Source organism: Drosophila sulfurigaster, chromosome 3 (assembly GCF_023558435.1).
Source record: "Drosophila sulfurigaster albostrigata strain 15112-1811.04 chromosome 3, ASM2355843v2, whole genome shotgun sequence".
Lineage (NCBI taxonomy): Eukaryota > Metazoa > Arthropoda > Insecta > Diptera > Drosophilidae > Drosophila > Drosophila sulfurigaster.
The window spans coordinates 19,726,652-19,747,807 of record NC_084883.1 but is presented as its reverse complement, the minus strand read 5'-3'; the positions used below and the strand labels follow the sequence as shown (position 1 = coordinate 19,747,807).

Below are 21,156 nucleotides of genomic sequence, written 5' to 3'. Positions count from 1 at the left end.
AACATAAAATAATAAAAAATAATATTATTTCTCTTGTATATCATATACCATAATATTATATAATTACAATATGTTTATAAATATTACAAAATAAATAAGTGCATGTGACGTATTGTGGCGGTGTTTTTTGTTTACTTCACTTTTTCATTTTCTTGTCTTTTATATTATATTATTTAATCTTAACTGTTTTTTTTTGTTTTTTGTTTGTTTTCCAACGTAGCTCAGCTACGTGCGCCTGTTTCCTGCTTTCCTGCCTAATTGTGAAACACACAAAACTAAGTACCTGAGTTTAGAGTTTAAATATGAATTCTTTCTTTCCCAAAAAAAAAAAGTCAAAATAAAAATAAAAATATATAAAACGACAAATTGCTGACTTGACTTAAAATACTCGCGACCTAAAGCTACTTGATATGGCTTTTAAGTTATACAAAAATGTATTATAATAATCATGTGTGCAATGTCATTTTGTGTTGAATTATTTTGTTGAAACTTTTCACGTTTTTCTTGTTTTTTACATTTTTTTTTCAAAAGGCACTTTTTTTTTAAACTTGTCTTAAAGTTCTTTACACTTTCGCATGCTTGACTAAACCGTATGTATATCTAAAAAAAAACACATCCTAAACAATTTTTGAGCATAGTTTAAAGCCATTAGACTAATATATTGTTGTCAGTTTTGAGGTAACTTGTTGTTGCTTTTTGGTTTTTTGTTTTTTGTATTTTGTATTTTGTATATTTGTGTGTTTTGCAAATTATAACTGTAGCTGTGACTGTGTGTGTATGTGTTTGTAATTGCTTCTTTGTGGTTTGGCACTGAAATCCTTTTGAATATCTATAATGCGATTGTTTATCTAATATCTTAATATGCTCTGAGTTCGAAAAGCTTTACATAAAGAAAACTATCCACTGAGTGTTGACTGCTCGCACCGCGCTTTAACTACGCTTCCAACTACGAGTAAATCCTATATATAATATCTATATAACTAACCCTAAGCTATAAACTGACTAAGTAGCTATATATACTCTTTATATATATTAATGTTTCATTGTACAATTTGTGTTGTTGTTATATATTTTTGTTGTTAATTTGTTGTTGTCATTATTTTGTAACTTGTGGAATGCTGCAACTTGTAATTGTTTATGTTTATGTTTGTTTGTTTGTTTGTTTGTTTGTAAAATCATTTTACTGATCACTTTGCTGTTTTCTTGCAAATTTTCTTTTCAAAAAAAAAAAATGTTTGCTTGTGCACTTTGTGTTTCGTTTTTGTTTTGTTTTTTTTACTTGTTAAAAAATTAATAACAATAACAAAAAAAAGTATTATGAAAAAAATGGCTAAATTTGTTTTGTTTTGTTTTGTTTTGTGCTTTGCAACAAATTGTTTTTGTTTTTCGTTTTTGTCCATGCTTGCTTAGAATTAACTTTTCTCTTTTTTTCGCTTTTTTAATATTAATTTGGCACACTGATTCCATATTCCTTATAAGAAACCCCGAGAGCTTGGTGTGTATTGTGTTGTGTGTGTGTTGCATTTGTTGTTGTTTTTGTTGTTTGACTTGCCACACACACACATTTTCATTACTGTGTGTGTCTTTTTTTGTGCTTGCTGATTTGCTTGATTTTTATATCCCTGATATTTTTAGTTTTCAAACTTTAGGTTTTTTGCTTCCATTCCATGCTCATGAGGTGAGAAATGCGTCTGCAATTCAGGAACACTGGCCAAAGCCGCAGCTGCAGCTGCAGCTGCCACAGCTGCTGTGGCTGCTGCATTGCCGCTTTCCGTATCCATGCCACCGCCACCGCTAACAGCACTGCCACCGCCACTGCCACTGCCACCGCCGCTGTTGCTGCCACCGCCAACTGCATTGTTGCCAATGATGCTGGCGATGAAACTCTTGTCATCCTCCAGTTGGAATTTCTCCTTGTGCATGCGCTCCATGTGGCGGCCAATGTGCATCTTTTGCTTGGCCCGATACACACAGAAGGGGCACTGGAATTGCGGCTCCTTGCCGCATTCCCATTTCTGATGATTGCGCAGCGATGACTTCAGCTTATAGACACGCCCACACACCGGACACGGGTGTCCAGCACCGTTGTCAAGGCTATTATTGATGCTGCCACCGGCGCTCGAGTTCAACGAGACATTCAGGCTGCCTCCTCCTCCACTGTTGCTGTTGCCGCCGCCAGCAGTTGGTGTTGATGTGTTGCCGCTGATGAGATTGTTCATGGCGCTGATGCTGTTCAGTATATTAATATGGCATAGACCCGCCGCCGGTCCACCGACATCGGCAAAGGTCACAGCTCCGCTCAAAGTGGCCGGATAATCATTGCTGTTGCCTCCAACAGCAGCAGCAACAGTTGCTGAGCTGGGATTCTCATCGCCATAGCTACGATCGCAGCTATTACTGGAGACGGCAGCAGCGGCGCGTTTCTCGGCAACAGCTTTGAGCATAAGTGCTGTGGCCTCCTCCTCGGACAGATGCTTCAACTTGCCACCACCGCCGGGATAAATCTTGTGCTGCTTTTCGCTGCTTTTCCCCGCCGCTCCAGGTTCAATCTTTAAGCGTATGGAATTCACAGGCGATTTGTGCTCACTGGCAACGCTGTCAACTGATGTGGCTGCTGATGTTGTTCCCTTAGTGCCAGTGCCAGCTATGCTGCTGAGTTGCTTGTCCACCGACAGATCAGTGGGAAAGATCAAAGGTTGAACTCCCTCGCGGAGTGTCACCAACGGCATCGCCAAACGTGCATTCCACTCATTCCAGGTGAGTCCCGCAATGCGCGTAATACTCAAATCTGCTTACGTTTCGATTTCGATTTCGTTTTCGATTTTATTTTTAGTTTTTTATAGTTTTTGTGTTGTTGTGCATGTTGTTTGATTGGTTTTTTTTTATTTTGTGTGTAGAGAGGAAGATTGGTTGGTTGTGGTTGGCCATACAACATATGAAAATAAAACAAGAAAAGAAAAAAACAAAAGAAAAGAAGAACGAAAATCAATAGCATTACTTTTGAGACTGGACACAATGCAACGCAAAAAATAAAGGTAAAGGAAAAAAACAATTAAATAACTCGCAACAGAACTTAACATTAACAATTTAAAAAAAAGTGTTTTGCTTTTTTTTGTTGGGAAACGCAACGAAAATTTCTAAATGGGTGGAAAAAAAAACGAATAACACACGCGATTTCATGGTTAAACCAATGCCAGGAAAACAAAAAAAGAAGAGAAACTAATTTAAAATAAACAGAAAAATGTTTATGCATGAAAGAAGAAATGAATAAATGCGATCTTAAACTGTCACAACAAACAATAATGTTAAGTAAATATAAATTAGTGAAGCGATGCCTAAGCATATATAAATTAAAAAGCATTAGAAAATTATGGCATGAATCAAATACATAAACAAAATTAATTATATACACAATGCGATACTTAATGCTTTCTCTTTTTGTTTTTTTTTTGAAAGCCAAAATTAACGCCAATTAGTGCGGGGGTTTGTATAAACATATTTATTAAATCAATTTGAAAATAAAAAAAAATAAAACAGAATCAAGGAGCAGCTAACTACGGCAAGCCGTAGCTTAAATGCACTTGCAGAATATTTTTAATAAAAATAAATTTGGAAATAAAAATAATGTCGTATGGCATGCTGAATAGTTTAAATAGTTAAATTTGGTTTCTTATTTATTAATTTTGATTGCAGACTGCAAGTGCTTTGCATAATTAAATGAAACATTCGGCATTCTGGTCTTAGTTATGTGTTTTTTTTTTTAAGGTTTAGGTTTCTTTTTTATCTATGGTGTTGTACGTAGCAGCTGGAAACAACACACACACGGGCAGGGGGGAAAGAGGCAATTGCTGGTTGTTATTATTATTATATTGATTGCATTTTTGTTTTGTTTGTTTGTTTTTTTTTTAGTGGCATATACAGAAAACAATTACTTAAAATTTAGGTACTTATATAGAGCTGTTTGTAGTTCCTTTTGTTTCCAAGTTATTTTCCTCATCTGTTGGTCACCTACAAAAAAGAGAAATATATTAAAAGTCGTGTCAACTTTGGTGATTTGTGTAAAAATGTAAATTTCTTCAGCAGTTGAGGGTTTCATGTAGAACGTCTTCCTGCAAGAAAGAGAAATATATTAGTAGTGTTTCTTTTATATTAGTTATTCCATATAATACATCTAAAAGAAAACAAGTTTTTCGTTTTTGGGATTTATTTTTTACGTTTATTTTACAACTATTTCAAAATATATACTTTCTATAGATCTAATATGTATACATAATAAATGTTTAGCAATGAATTAAAAGTTGTACACACCATCAATTTTTTTTTTTTTTTTTTTGGTTTTTGTTTTATAATATTTTCCATGTAAATTATGTAAAATTCAATAATTGAATTGCCATTTTTTCCTCTTGTTCGTTTTTTTGTTTTTCCGAAAAAAATATATGTATATAGTTTTGTAAAAAGTTGTGAATATAATTAGTCATATACATGTAATTTTGCTAAATTGTTTTATTAATTTATATGTATATATTTTTCATTCAGTTTCGATTCAATTTTACACGCAATATTGTTTCCTGATTTTTTTCTTCGTGTTTTTCCCAATTCTTTCGTCAATTTTTTTTGTTTTTTTATTTTTGTAAAATATTTTCACTACAATTTTGTTATTTAACTTTTGTTTGTGTTATGTAAAAAACAACATTTGACAACGTATTTATTAGTAAGCCTCCGATTCAGACTATTTTCTTTTTTGTTTATGTATATTTGCATTAATTTTAAATTTTTATTCTTGTTGTCACGAAATAAAAATCGAAATTATTTGTGATACGTGTTTAATATAATTAAAAACAAAAACACACTGTGCACTTTAACATTGGTTTGCATCTTTTTCGTTTTCTTGTTTTGCATTTATCTTAAATACTTGAATATTCCCATTTGAAATATAGTAATTTTAAATATTAATTTGTTTAAATCTTTACACGTATTTATATATAGAAGATTTGCTAGGTACTGTACTTTCTGCGAAGACATTTAGATGTTGTGTTAAATTTATGCTTGAAGTTTATTTAAAATTTAACTTATCGAAATCTAAACTAATATGTATATTTTTTTTGTTGTATATTTTTCTTTTTTTCATTTTGTTTAAACATAATTCTTTGTGTTATTTCCATGAAAATACTTGCACATGATTCTGGTATTTTTAATATTTTTGTATTTTTCATAAATTTTTCTCTTGTTTTTTTTGCTGTTACGGCTGCAACAAACGCTCTAAGAAACGTAATTTTAAAAATTACGCAAAAAATAATGAAGACATAAATTAAAGCCCAAGTGAAAAAAGTTCTTTGCAAAGATTTGTGAAATGGATAATCCATAATTAAAACAAAACATATTTGTAAACGTTAAGTTTGAACTTAAGCAAATAATCAACAACTAAGCAAATTGCATTAATTTATAATGCTCGAGAAGAATCAAAAATAATATATATATATGAATATATTGTATAGAAAGTCAATAATGAAAACTGGTTTAAGCTTAATGAAGAAATTATGAATATAATTCTAATTTTTTTTTTTAGTATTTTGTTTCGCTTTGTTGCTGCTGTTCTTTGTGTTTGCATTTTGTTTTTATCGTTTTTTGTTTGTGGTACTCACTGTCCTCAGTTCAACGGCTTAGATCTTACGTCCCCGCTTGCTCTCTAGTTGGGGCTTCTCTGGATGATGCTTGCGCACATGGACACCGAGATTGCCACGCTGCTTGGCCTTGTAGGTGCAGTAGGGACACGGATGACACGGCTCCTTGCCACCGCACTCGACATTCTCGTGGCGTCGCAACGTCGACTTCCAGCGATACTTTTTGCCACAATGACGGCACACATAACGCGACTCGGGGTCATCGCAGGGACCCAGTGAGGAGTCGCTCAACGAGAGAGTTCATAGGTCATGCCACTGGGATCGTTGCCGGCATCGGATTCCTCTTTCATGGGTCGCGTTGTCAGGATGGTGTAACTCTTGCTCGAATCATGGACGCCCAGCTCTTCAGGTATGATCGTCTCGACGCCATCATCGTCGTCGGCCTGCAGTTGGATGTGATGATGCTGATGCTCCTGTTGATCCTGCGACTCCTGTTGCTCATGTTGCACCTGAACGGTGCCCTGATGGATGTGATGCGTCTGCAGCTGGGTGGCATGAATGTGATGCGTATGCGTCTGCTGATCGTGCTGATGCACCTGCAACTCTTGCGGCTCGTGCTCGATCGTTGTGATGTGCGTCTCACCGCCCGTCGTCTGCATGTGCTCCGTAAGCTCGGATGGAGCGAACCCGATGCCAATCTTTGTGCCATCGGGCAGCTCAATGTCATCGATTTCCGCATACTTCACCAGATCACTGATGATCGCCGCCGATGCATTCGGATTGTTCAAATCGATTTCGCTAATCTCATACTTGGTGCCATCGGCGAGCTCATGATGCTGATGCGGTATCGCCTCGTGGGTCTCCACAATCTGCAGATTGCTCACAGCCGGCGCAATGATCTTGCCACGCGAATATCGAATACGCGACGCAATGTTTGGCTTCTGCTCACCGATCTGCACATTGCGCAGTCCCACCAAATTGATCGTCTGTCCCGGATGTGCTGTGATTATGCTTTGTACTTGCTGCGCAGTCGTATGCAACTGCTGATGATGTTGTTGCTGCTGTTGCTGCTGTTGTTGTTGTTGCTGATGGTGTTGCTGCTGCTGCTGCTGCTGATGGTGATGATGATGCGATGTCTGCGGCACTTCTTCAATGTGCAACGTCTGATGTTGTTGCTGCTGCTGTTGGTGTTGCTGCTGGTGTTGCTGCTGCTGTTGATGATGATGTTGCTGCTGCTGCTGCTGCTGCTGCGACTCTTGTGGCACGTGCTGTATGATGTGGTGAGGATGTATGATCGTGGTTGTGCCACTGCTGCCGCTGCCACCGTGCGTCGCAATGGTTGTGGAGGTTGGGATGATTTTCTTAATGTTGATGAGCTCTGAAAGTATGCCAAATATAACCAATTAGTAAGGAATTAATATTTGAAAAAGAAAATGTTTAACTAAGAAAAAGTATAAATACGAAATATATAGTAAATACGAAGTAAACATATAAAAAATAAAGTTATATTATAAATTATAAATAAGAAGATATATAAATACGAAATATAACCCATTAGTAAGGAGTAAACATATCAAAAAAAAAAAAAATTAGAAAAAGCATAAATAAGAAAAAGTATAAATAAAAAGTACTATAAACATAAAATTAAGAATAAAAATATATAGTAAGAAAAAAATGTTGCCTAAGAATAAACTGTTTTTTTTTTCTACAACTTTATTTGAAAACTAAGTTACTTGAGTTCTGTTCGTAATTTGAGAAATAAAAATTAAATAACTCGATTATTCCATTACTATTTGCATAGAACTAAATTCTTTGAGTTTAGTTTAAGTTTTCATAAAAAAAATCGAATATTCTATTTCTTTATTTATAAAGCTTTTTCAGATCATTAAAGCTATTCATATGATTTGAAATAAATACATATAATTAAAGTAACTTTTACAGCGAAAGCAGATGAAAGTTATTGAAATCAGAACCCAACCATGTTTATAGCTTTGAATTTGAATACGGAAACGTGCTTTATAATTGTTTCTGCATAGTTTAGAATTCAGACAGAAATTATTGAGATTGGAAGCTAAGGATATTTTAGCTCAAAATATGAAAAAGGAAACATACTTTATATTTGTTTCTGCATAGTTTAAAATATAGATTACTATTAGAACTAATTTGATTTTAAAGGCTAAGAATTTTAGACATAATTTAGGGAGGGTCTTTTGGAAAACTTTTAATATCCATTTACAAGTTTTGTAAGTATTTAATTTTGTGAAATATTTTCAAATCAAATCATTTAAAGCTCATAAAAACTCATTAAGAACTCTACTCTATAATAGAAGCTAGACTCTTGATTTTCATTATAGAACACATTTCCTTTTACAATCAAAGCTATAAATATGGTTGGATTTCGATTTTAGATTTGCAATGCCATAAAATAATACAATTCCAAAAAAATTCTCTAGAATATTTCTAACTTATTTGAACAAAATAACGAATCTCTGCACTAATCTAGGCAAAAGTTTATACAACTCGGATAAGATTAACTACAAATCAGTAATCTAATAATCTAGACAACTGTTTATACAACTCGAACAAGATTAAATGAAGATCAGTACTCTAATAATATAATTAAAGAAGTGAACTTACCACACTCGGATGAGGGCAATTTGATGGGCGTGTTGGTTAATGTGGTCAACGTGGGCTTCACATCTCCACTGTGCGCTGCGGCATTGAGCAATTCGGTGATGGTTTGGGTGGGTTGTCCAGCTGGTCCAGTGACTGTGACCGCTGCGGTTGGTTCCTCCTCCCCGGCCAACTTGGCGGCTGTGATGTTGCCCAACTTCTTGACGTGCAACACGAAACCATCCTTGTTCTGTGTGATGACAATATCGTTGCTCTCCAGCAGGCAATCGTCCAGTTCGAATTCATCGGGTGGGCTCTCGGTTTGCTCGGATTTGTCCTGTTTGTTGGCTGTGGAATGGAACACAAGCAAAAGACGGGCGCGGCCGGGAGAATGGAAACAGGGGCGTGGCGACAAAAAAAAAGAGAAGGCAATTATTAGTGATTGTTCGGGCTTGGCACAAGTTTACCGCTTCTTAAACGTAGAAGAACACTTTAATTATATTTCATTTAATTTTATAACTTTTATGACTTTAATTTTATTTCATTTATCTGCACTGCGCTCAGCTCAAAAACGTGTTGCAAAAAACAAGCAAACAATTTCTGTTCGTAGCTTAAATTAAATTTGTTTCATTTTTTTGTTTTGTTGTATTGTGTGTGCTGCTGTTTGTTCATAATAAACTTAAACACCAAAGCCAGAAGGAATAAAAAAAAAAAATAAGTACAAGACAAAAAACAAGAATTATAAATATAATAGAATATAGAATAAACCGTGGCCCTTAAGTGAGATTAAGGTAAGGTGACGCTTTGCTTAAGTTCTAAAGAATTCAATAATGACACATTTCAATTTTGTTGCAAAAGGCAGTTTTTATTAACAATTTGAATAGAATGGCAAGTTGCAAATTTGCATAACTAATTTCGACACGTTTTGTTTTGTCGGTGCTTCAAACTTACCTGTGGCACACACACACACACACACACACTAGCACACACACTTAACTGAGATATTGAGATCTGTTTATGTTTAATAATCAATCATTCTTTCCACTTCAGATCAACTTTCCACCAGGTGGCGCCTCAAAAAGGCCACGTGCAGCACCTGCTGCTGTCACCTGATCGGGATGCTGTGTCTTCATGTGCATGTTGAGGCTGTGCTTATAACGTGCCACATAGTGACAATGCTGACACTTCTCCGTTGGCAATCTGCCGCACTCGAAGCGCAGGTGGCGCCACAGATTCTTCTTATAGGTGTAAGCCTTGTCGCAACGCGGACACGTGTGCACACTCGACTGCTGTGGCGGCACCGCATCTGCGTCTCTGGTGGTGGCATGCAACATGGCAATCTTGTTCAGCGATGTCACCGATTTCACCGACAACGTCCAAGTGGTCTCTAAAACGTGACAGCAGAGAAAAGTAATAGGTTAACAAAAAAACATATTCAGCGAGAATTTCATTAAATGCAAAACTAAGAAAACTAAAAACATAATTACGAGTTACAGATTAAGGATAATAATGATGCAAGATGGTGATGATATGATATGAGAAGATAGAGAGGGAGCTATAGAGAGAGAGAGAGGCAAATGGAAGGAACTCAATAAGTTTTGTCGCGTATATATTTAAACTACCAAGCAACCAGTTTGGCAGAGAGAGAGGCGATAGAGTAGAGCAAATTTTGTTGGTCTCTTTTTTTACTGAAAAGCTTACAAAGAGAAAGAGAGAGAGACAAATACACAAAGGTAACTAAAATACAATCTAAAAGTTTAAACTAAACTAAAACTCAAATTCAACTCAACTTGGAAAATTCTTTTCGAAATCTTACCAGCGCTTAAAATTAAACACAGCATCGTAGTTTAAAGAGAAAACCAAAAAAAAAAAAAAGATAACACAATTCATTCAGCATTTTACGTAACCGTAATTCCTTGAAAATAAATTCCATTCTTAAACATAGTTGCAGGTAGTACCGTCTACTATGTAAATAACGGTAGCAATTCGTATTCAAATTGACCTGACTATTCAAAACTTAAACATTAACAAAAAAAAAGGAATATTATTCTTAATGAGTATCCTCAGTTTTTCAGCGCATCTGTAAAAATAGAAAAAGAAACATTTTGTGATTAGTTAACAAGAGTTCTGATGAAAGTTCTGATTGATTCCAACCCAAGGACCCGAGAATAAAAAGATTTGTATATTTTTGTTTTTGTTTCTTTTTTTTTGGGGTTTCAACATTTCAATATCAATCTTTATTACGTTTTTTTTTTTTGTTTTTGTTTTTGGGTTTGTTTTGTTACCACTTTGCATCAAATTTCAAACATGTTGTGTATATAAACAATGCATATATATAATGCCTTTTCTTAGTTCATCATTTCATATTTTGCAAAAATAACAATTTTCTGCTTGTTGTTCTTGTTCTTCTTGTTATTATTGTTGTTGTTCTTGTTGTTCTTGGTTGCATTGTCTAAAAAACAGAATCTCAAATTTGTTCTTTACATATAATATATATTTGTTTTTTTTTGTTTTTGTTTTTCTTTCGACAACATTTTTTTCGTTTAATGCTACGTTGTTATTATTATCGTTATTATTATTACAATTATTAATAATATTAATTGTTTTGTTGTTGTTCATCTTGTTTCTGTTGTTGTTGTTGTTTTAAGGTACTAACAATATCAGCTTCGTCAATGTAAGTTGCGTTTGCTTTTCTTTTTTTTTTGCTTTATATAAATTTGTTTCATAATGTTTTTCGCCTTTTCCTTGGTTTTATTTGTTTTTTTTTAACAATAAATATATGTATATGTATTGTATATATATATATATTATATATAAACACTTTTTAATTTTCTTGTTTTTTTTTTTTGTTTTATTTTTAATATTATGCTACAAAAAATAAACAACATTCGTTTGTTACAATTACATTTTGTTTTGTTTTGTTTTGTTCTGTTTAATTATTGTTTTATATGTCTGCTCATTTGGTTTTGACTATATATATATAATAATATATATATACGTATGTATGTATGTATAATATTCATTATATGGCAATTTTGTTCCAAATACACTTTTACTAAAACTTGTTCTGGGTTTTGTTCATTTTTCATATTCATTTTCTTGTTTTTACTTTTACTTTTATTCTTTCTTCTTTTTTTTATGTATGTATATATGTCCTTGTATATATGTATGTGTATATATATGTATGTGTTTTTGTTGTATATATATTTTTTGGTTGGTTTCTTTGGAGTATATTTTGTAACTTATGCTTTAGGCTAACATTTTTCATTTTCATTTTCATTTTTTTTTTTTTTTAGTTTTTAAACTAACTTTTATAAATATTAATTAACAATAACAAGTTAAAACTTAATTATTAAATTAATGAACAAAAATCAAAGAGAATTTATATCAGTATAAATGTGTGTGTGTGTGTAGGTGTAGGTGTGTGTGTGTGTGTATTAAAAACAAAGCAACAAAAATTAAAATAAAAAACATTTAATGTTTCCTTCCTCTTCATTTTTTTCATAATTTTTTAACTCTGGCTTTCGAAAAAAATTAGTCTAAGCTTTAACAGCGCAACAAACAATGAAAAATTAATAATAATAATTTAGCTACTTCAATGAACGCGCAAACATAAACCTTAGTTAATTAGTTTAACAAATTATTTAGTATAAGCTAAATAAATATATATATATTTATTTATTTCCTTCATATACATTTTTAACTAATCTTATTAGCCAACGAATTATTGACAATTTGTCTTGCGGTCCATGATTAATTTTTTTCTCATTTTTTTTTTCTTTTAACATTAATTACGTTTTATATTTCTTTTTTTGTTTTTTTTTTTTTTAAGTATTTTTTTGGTACTTTTGCAATTGACACAAATTGAACACGCAAGACAAATTGTTAATGCAATTTCTGTGAGCTAATTTGAATGTGGCAAATTAACAAACAAATTGACAGAAATCAATTGTTAATGTCATGAAAATTTGCAATGGCTTTTTGCACTTTTATTCTTTACTTTATTTTATATTAATATATTTTAGTACTTCATTTTCTAAGTATAACTTGTCTAATTTCAATTCGAGTTTCAACTGTTCTTCATGCTATTGTTTTTTTTTTTTCTTGTTTGTTTAAATGTTTAAACTAATGCTGCAGCTCGCCTCAAAGCTACGCTTTTTGCATTGCTTGCCGCATTGCCTGCCGCATTGCTTGCCACATCAGTGCTCTTAAATATCATTTTCATATATTATTTGTTAATTTTCTTTTATTGTACTTTTCAACTATGTATTTGACTACAACAATATAACATAAGTTATTAACATGCAACAAGCAAACGAAAAAAAAAATAATTAATTAATGATGTATATTAATATAAAAACAAAAAACAATCAAAAGAAAACAATTAATTAATCTGTGTGTTTGTTTTTTTTTTTTAATAATGTTTGGACCTAACTAATGCGCATATATATATATACTAAAAATATATATATATATGCATAACTTGTATATATAAGTGTTTTTAGTTGCACTTTAACTGCCTGCCTTAGTTGTTATATATTTCTATATTGGTTTTGTTTTCTTTTGTTTTTTCCTTCATCATTATTATTATATATCCAATTGTTTATATATATTTTATATATATATTTCATATATGTATATATTAATATGTATAATTTCAATAATTTATTACATTTAAATTGGTTTAATGGCACTCTTAGCATTTTTAACTATGTTTCGGTTTCTGTTTCTCGGTTTCTGTTGCTGTTGCTTTGTTCCTATTGTTGTACAATTAAGTTAAGCAACTCTCAAGTTTAAACCAATCGAAAATTAAAACTCTGTCTGAACAAAAAAACAATGAGTATATCATTTCTCTCAGTGTGTGTAGAACTTATTTCTCTTTTGGGCAGCATTGAATTTTGTTATTTCATTTGGTTAATGCTGAGTTGAATTTCTACAATATTATTAATATTAATTTCATTTTCTTTTTTGTTTTGTTGTTTTGGCGGAGTTGTTTCCAGTTACGTAATGGCACACATGTTCTGCACACATATTCAATGCTGCCCCTCCTCCCTCCTCCCTCCTCCTTCGAGATACACACACACAATAGAAGTTACAAAAAACAGTTTTTTGTAATAACAATTTGACATTTGATTTCATCTTTTTTTGCAACAACAGACAACAAATTTTGCTAACATAGCATATTATAATATTATAATAGATGAGTGTAGTTTTCTGTGTGTATATATGTGTGTGTGTGTGTGTTGATGTGTATAAACTTTTGTTCTTTGAACCAACAAATCGTTTGGCCTCTTTGCGTTTTTATTCTAACTAAAAAATCTCTCACTTTCACTTTTACTTTCACTTTTCCTAGCTGCATTTCTCTGTGTAATAATATTATATAACAACAATTGAATACCCTTTGCATGCTCTTTTTGGTTGAGTATTTGCTTCGAAAATGCTTTGCAAAGAGTATTAAATATTCGGCTAGCCGAAGTTCTATCAATCTTTCAACGTTTTTGTTTTACTTTGTTTTATAACAAACATTCACATTCGACATATGTATGTGTAGGCGTGTGTGTGTGTATGTGTGTGTGTATGCAACATATATGTATATGTGTAACTGTATATAACGATAATATATAGTATTTATATGCATTTAACATAACATACATATATGATGTTTTTGGTTTTTGTTATTCTGTTAAATTGGTTTAGTTCTATTTAGTTTAGTTTTTTGTTGGCTTTTAGCTTCTTCTTGTTCGGTAATAATTGATAATTGATGTTCATTGTTATTGTTGTTGTTGTTCTGTTTTGTTTTTGCAATAATATATTAGAAATATATATAGATATATATTTGGCAACAAATAAACACAGTACGTTGTTTTGTTTTTCTTTTTTTTTTTGCATTATATGTTTCTCTCTGTTCTCTGCGCTTCACACACATCTTCTCCTCAATATATTATTATATTTATTATTATTATTAGTTCTGTTTTTTTTTTTATAATTACATATTATTTACTTTGTTTATGGTATTTCTTTGTTAATTTCACTAAGTTGCTCTTGCTTTGTTTTTGCACTTTGACTAAAATTACGTAGTTTTGGTTAGTTTGACTAAAATGTTGTTGCTCTTAGCTTCCTTGCCTCTCCTTCCCCCCCGACCTCATCCGTCGTTGCATGTGCCTCATCTCGTTAGTAATTTTTACTAGCTCACTTTTCTACCTTTCACATTTCATTTTTTTTTTACACTTTTTCATTGGTTTTTTTTTGTATGTTGTTTTTGTTCTTGTTGTTGTTGTAATTTTACTAAAATTCTATAAAACGTGTTGCACTGACTGCAGCTATACATATGTATATATGTATAATATAGATGTATATGTATGTATATATATATATATAGATCTATATATATATCTGGTTTTGTTTGTCTAGCTTGTTAAATATTTTATAATAGCTACGCTTTCATGTTTCTCGCATTTTGTTTCATTAACTAATTCTGCTTGTAATGCTCAGTTGTCAACAATAATTCTCAACTTGTTCTGGTTTATACAATATTATATATCATAATATGTATATACTAGTTATATATCTATATATATATATATGTGTATATATATGGGTTTTGTTTTTTGTTATTTTTTGTTTTTCTTTTTGTTTTTTTGTTATAAATGATGTGGCATCCAATAAATTCGTTTTGTTGTTGTTATTTGTAATTGTTCTTGGTTTAGCTACTTTGTCTCTCATCTATATGGTAGTATATATATTTCTATAGCTGTATATATGTATATGTTTTCTTTTTTTTTTAATCATTTACTATAATTTCCATTGCTGTTTTTTTGTTCTGTTGTTTGTTGTTATTGTTACAATTTGTTAAATATGTTTTGAATATTTCTTGTTATTATTATTTTTTTTTTTTTTTTGGGTTTGTTGTTCTGTTCTGCTGTTGTTGCTGTTTTTTTGTTTTTGTTTTTTGGTTTTGCTCAACAAAATGTTGCACTTTGCCTATGCGGATAACGCTTATTCTATTTGATTTTAAAGAAAACATTATCTCATAAGTAATATTTGACACAGACACCGGACTCAAGGTGCCGCTTTAGGTGGGAGCTTTGTGAAAATGCTTTGCCGCACATCAGACAGCGAAATTTTTTCTGTCCACCACATTCATATCTACAGAGAGAGAGAGACGGAAAGATTCACAAAATAGTTTTAGATCAGAGATCAGAGAATTCACAGATCACTCACAGACAGACAAATAATATGGACTATAAAATATATGTATATAGAAATCGAAAGAACTCACCTGATATGTCGTTGCAATGAGCTGGCATCCTTGTAGCTCTTCAGGCAATTGAATCTAGGGCATTGGTAGCGTCCATCTGGATTTATGAATTTGAATAAATCCGAAAATTTCAGCTCATACCAATAATCACGGATCAATGAGTGCGCCGCCGTACTCGATGGTGGAGGCGTTTGGCTGGAGTTCGAGGCGTAGCTGCTGGGCGCTATAATAATAATTCGAAATCGAAAATCAAAAGAGAAAACCAAAAAAACGGAAAAAGAAACCAAAACGAAATCAAAGAAAAAAGAAGAAGAAGAATAAGAGAACATTTATCAGACATTAGAGTTACATTTGCATTATCCTAAAAGAACTACATAAAGAGAGTTTTCGGGCCAAAAAGATATTATCGATATTTAAGAAAAAAAAAAATACAATTCCAGAGATGATACTCTGAGATCTCCACTTAGATTTCATTATTTCAAATACAAACAAAAAGAAGAAAAAGTAACAAGATCTTTTTGGTAGATTATTAGTTATTAATTTCGGTTGAAAGTTGTTGAAATTAAAAAGTATGTAAAAATAAAATTTATAATTATAATCGTAATAAAAGTTGTGATATTTACAGTTAGTGTGTGGTATGCAACAGTTTATTGTGTACATAATTGCTTGTTGTTGTTCTTGGTTGGTTGGTTGATTGATTGATTGATTGTTGGTGTTTTTTTTTTTTTGATGAAGCATATGTGAGGCGGAGGCTGTGATGCTGATGCAGTTGCGGTGGTGTTGATGATAAGAGGCAGCAGCTGCTTTAAAGACTTAGAGGAGGCTTGCGATATACTTTTAATGAGGCGATGATGATGCATTGATTGATTGATTGATTGATCTGGTTTTCTTTTTTCTTTTCTTTTTGTTTTTTTTTAATGGCTGTAATGAAACATGTTTAGTAATAGCGTAAAGTAGTCAAAGGCAAATGCAAACCCGCAGAACTAGTTAACTTAAATGAACATTTTTGGAATATCTATATAAACAAAAAAAAATAAATATAGTAAATAACAATTTCATTTTGTTACAATTTTATTCAGTTACATACAAAAATAGCGGTATATATAATATATATTTATAAAAATACGTCTTAATTATGCTCTTTGACAATGTGTATAAAAATAGTATTTTTGTTTTTTGTTTTGTTTTTCAATTTATAAGAAAATATAGTTGTATATAAGTATGTGTGTAAGTGTGTGTATGTGTATGATTGATGACTTAAACGTAAATGTAGTTGGACAATTTATTCGTGGAATGAATTTTGTTGCTGTCACAGTTCAATTGTGATATGAGCATTAAATGAAGCGAGCGAATGAAAAGAATCGTGCATCTATATCTTCTGTCTGCCAAGTTGTAATCTCTATATAAGTATATGATTATCAACTGAAACTTGAGCTAATATAATTGTTAAAAATGCAAGTGCTCAACGGGTTTCGTTAAAGGCTAAACTTCACCTGAGCTGAGCTCTTGTTTCGACTGTTTTGTTTTTATTTTTAAAAATGTATATATATTTGAACTATTTTTTGCTGTATGTAATTGTTGTTGTTGTTGTTTAAAAGTTGTACTGTTGGTTGCATTCATTTGTATTTGCTGAGATCGCTTTTTGCTTGTTGTATGGCTATCATATCATAGTTTAAGTTTAAGTGTATATAAATATATGTATATATGTAAATGTATCTCTATGCTAGCAAGGAACTTATAATTTTACAGCTCTCAAACTAAGCTAAATATTTAATTTTGTATTCTTTTCTGGTTTTTTTTTCTTTCATTTTAGTATAATACTTTCTTTCCATTGACTTGCTTGGCTTTGGCCTTGTTCTTAACTAGACTACGTATATCAAAACAATTTTGTTTTTTTATTTTTGGTTTTTTTTTTCTTTTAGGAATGTGATGTTACGAAACTGCCTCTTTTAGTGCAACCTTCTCTCCTCCTAAAAAAACAGTTACTACTCTCAGTAGTTTAGTAAAATATTTATAACTTTTTTTGTTTTTTGCTTTAAAATGCTTTTGACTTAGCTTCGGTTTCATTTTCTTTGGACTTGCGTTTTTTCTTTCTTTCTTCTCTTTTTTTGTTTGGCTTAATATGTTAAAAAATAGATGTTTTAAAATTAATCTTATGAAATTTTGCTTAGAAACTAACAAATGTTTAAATGTAAGTTTGTTTTTGGCTGTTTCTTATTTTGTTGGGTACTGCAACGCACAAATGTTAAAGTACAATAACTTTTTCTTGCACCATACAAATTAATTCAAATGCGGGCCAAGAAGCCACAACACTTTTTTTTTTTTTTTTAACTTTGGCGGCGCATATAATTTGCATACTTTACATAAATTTATGCAAATCACATACACAAAAAATGTGAAGTGAAAGTTTAAATATGCAAAAAAATCAAATAAATAAAGCAAGCCAAAAGCAAAAAAAAAATAAACTGCAAACAAATTGACAAGCAACATTATGTGCTTTGCTTATAAATATTTTCTTTCATCCAATTTTTAGTAGACACATTTTGTGCGTTGCGGTTCCCTGTACTTATCAAATTATAGTTAATGGACTTTTGTAAATCGAACCGAATATTAAGATACCCTTGCAGTGGGTTGAATATATGATGAAATCTGTGAGTTGTTTGATTATGGGTGATTCAAGTGTCTTAGAAGAGCATTGAGAGCAATTGAAGAGCAAGGGAAAGGAAATTAAGGAACTTTTAAGATTTGCAAATGAACAATATATTGAAATGGTAGATCAACTTTGTAATCAACTTGTAGAAGGTTCAAAGTGTTGATTATGATTAAAAAAAAAAGTAATAGAATTTCACTTCAAAATGTTATGTTATGCTTAGGAAAAGTGATTAAATTTCATTTCGTATAGTTAGTTTTTCCTTTAAAAGTTTAGAGTTTTGATTATGCTTCGATAAAGTAATAAGATTTAATTTCGAATAATTAGTTTTTTTCTTTAAAGGTTTAAAGTTTTGATTATGATTAGAAAAATTAATCAAATTGCATTTCGGACAATCAGTTCTTGAAGGTTTAGATCAAATAGTATAAACTTTGAACAGACAAATTGAAGACATTATTAGACGTTCTCTATAAAGTCTCCCAACTGCAAGGATATTAAAAGTGCGGCTAGCCACACGCATTTTTTTTCTGGGTTCTGGGTTCTTTGTGAGCTATCTCTTATGCAGTTTCCCATTTGGTTTGTATGCTGGCTGCCTGCATTTGAAATGCCAGGGGCAGAAAGTCCTTTTTCATTTTGGCAAAATGCGTTTTAATGTGCTTGGTTAGATTATCGCTGCGCTTGGCCGCATAATTGCAGCTGGGGCACTGAAATATCGGACGCTCTGTGGTAAAGCGGCACTCGAATCTTCGATGGCGACTCAAACTTTTGCGTGTCTTGTAGGATTTGCCGCATTGATCGCAAGCGTGTTGATACCAGGTGAGCACAAAATCTGTAAGGAAATTTTGTTGTTTTGTTTTTTTTTTTGGCCCACACAGCGCGCGCGCGACAGACAGAGAGGGAGAGACAGAGAGAAAGATGGAAGAGAAGAGAGAACAGCACACAACAAACACAAAAGTGTGAACGAAGCAGATGTGCGAGCGTGTGTGTGTGTGTGTGTAGGTGTGTGTGTGTGAGTGTATGATATTGATGAAATTTTGATGTTATACATAATGGATATATGAGAGTAGTTTATTTTTATCGAATTAATTGTAATTTATATCTTATGATCTGATGACTGAATTTTGACTGAGTTTTCATTTTCTTCGTTTTCTTTTCTTTTTTTTTTTTTTTGGTTTTGAGCAAGTCAAACTACATGGAAATCAAAACAGAAAACTTAAAAAGTAAAAATATATATAAATACATAAGAATTATTATATATACATAAATGCATTCCACATAAAGCTTAAATATATTTGACGGGTAAAATCAAAACGTGAACACAAATCGAAAATCAAAAATAATTGTAATCAAAAACGAACAATCGAATAAGTTTGCTTAACAGTTAAGTCGTAAATAAAAGTGTCAGGCACGCCCACATAAAGATATAGAAAATAAAAATCGAAAATAACCCACATAGAGCATATAAACGCAGCTTGAATTCCGTTGCTCAAAATCACCTAAAAGCGAAATTGAATGACGGAACACGAAGCTGTAGTGTAAGAAAAACATCGAGTGTTAAATAATTTATTTGCTTTTTTTTGTTGATTGAAAGACACACAAATACAATATATATATATAATATAAATATATTTTTAAAGTAAATTCGTAAATTGGTTTTTGTTTTGTTTTTATTGTGAGTAGCGCAAGGACAAGACACAAAAGCACAAGACGTTACACACACACAGTTACACCCACACACACACACACACTCTGACAGCCGCTGAGGATCGAGGCATACAAATAGGCGCATGCTGGGTGTGTGTGTGTGTGTGTGCTTGGTGTGTGTATGTGTATGTGTGTAAGCGTATTGTATGTGCGACTAGAACAAGTATAGAACCCATGTACTAGATATATATAAAGTAGATAGAGAGTGAGTGAGATAGATATAAGTTTCAAGAAATGAGACGCAGACAGCATAGATAAATAGTATAGTAATAGTATAGTATAGTAGATAAATATATATGTATATATACGCATAGTTGTAGTTGTATGTGTGAGTGACAGACTTTTTGATTTGTGGTGTTTTGTTTTTTTGTTTTTTGGTTGGTTGTACTGGTTACAGGTTACTGTGGTACAAGACTGACTGTAATATGGATAGCTGGGTCCTAGAACTGCAGCCAGTACCGAGTAGTAGGTAGTAGTAGGTAGAGTAGAAGAGTTTATCTAAAAGAAATTTAGTAATAAAAATAGGTTAGTGAAATTCTTTGTACAACAACAACAAACAGTTTCTTTTTTCTTTTTTTGAGTAAAAAACCAAAACGATAACAAAAAAGTGGAAAATTTTGATTGAGTGTGAAAAGCCAGCTATAAAAAAATACAATTGAAAATAGTTAATAAATTCTTTTTTCGTTTTCTTTGTTTTTTTTTTCTTTTTGTTTTATTCAATTAATAATATAAATTGTTTTTTTTTTTTTGTTAAGTTTTTTTTTTTTATGTTGTATTTTATGGTAAAAATATAAATATCATTATATTATTTTTAATAATTCACATACACTTAGCATTTAGGTATACAATTTGGTGGCATATCATTTGGAATAAGTGCTTAAGTAAAAAACATCTTAAAATTCTGATTATGTTCGTTTTTGGAGTTTTCGCTTTTTGGAATTGTTGAGTATTTTGCTCACGCTTGAGTATGTTTTTTTCTTTTTGTTTTTTGTTTCTGTCCCTCTTTGGGTTCGCATAGCACATCAAAAATCATACAGATTTGATTTCATGGCATCACTTACAGTTAGAGTATCAAAAAATGCTTAAATTCTAACAAATAGTTTAATGGAAATAGTTTTAGTTTTTTTTTTTTGGAATGACTTAAGCAATACAAATTCGTGACGGTTTTGAGTTTACATATTTTTGTGTTTTCTAGGATAAATAGTACCGTAAGGTTTCATCTCAACTGTGCAACATTGTAATACAGTTTTTTTTGTTTTTTTTTTTGTTTAGGGTTTTTTGTAAGACACGTTTCGCTGACTAAGGAGAGC

At 31.7% G+C, this 21,156-nt stretch overlaps 3 protein-coding genes across 4 annotated transcripts in view; all 3 read right to left on the bottom strand.

Annotated features, from left to right (window-relative positions):
• Positions 1 to 1,631: 1,631 nt before the first annotated feature.
• On the bottom strand, positions 1,632 to 2,729 carry LOC133845995 (longitudinals lacking protein, isoforms A/B/D/L-like). The gene has a single exon (XM_062280694.1). The coding sequence runs from the start codon at positions 2,727 to 2,729 to the stop codon at positions 1,632 to 1,634; it is 1,098 nt and encodes a 365-aa protein (XP_062136678.1).
• A 1,149-nt stretch (positions 2,730 to 3,878) lies between these two features.
• Positions 3,879 to 21,156, bottom strand: part of LOC133841909 (longitudinals lacking protein, isoforms F/I/K/T-like) — a 44,674-nt gene continuing 27,396 nt past the window's right edge. The window contains 3 exon segments of the mRNA XM_062274753.1: positions 3,879 to 5,918; positions 5,921 to 6,999; positions 8,259 to 8,582. Coding sequence (XP_062130737.1) covers positions 5,661 to 5,918; positions 5,921 to 6,999; positions 8,259 to 8,582 — 1,661 coding nt within the window. The 3' untranslated portion in view covers positions 3,879 to 5,660.
• Positions 8,589 to 18,333, bottom strand: LOC133841924 (zinc finger protein kipf-like). 2 transcript variants are annotated; one of them, XM_062274773.1, is made up of 3 exons: positions 16,116 to 18,333; positions 15,514 to 15,715; positions 8,589 to 9,621 (listed from the first exon to the last, which is right to left on the bottom strand). In XM_062274773.1, exons 2-3 carry the CDS (start codon positions 15,539 to 15,541, stop codon positions 9,281 to 9,283), a joined length of 369 nt encoding a protein of 122 aa, XP_062130757.1. In that variant the 5' UTR covers positions 15,542 to 15,715; positions 16,116 to 18,333; the 3' UTR covers positions 8,589 to 9,280. The 2 variants fall into 2 exon arrangements, with proteins under 2 accessions (XP_062130757.1, XP_062130758.1); XM_062274774.1 differs by lacking the exons at positions 15,514 to 15,715; positions 16,116 to 18,333 and adding an exon at positions 10,051 to 15,267.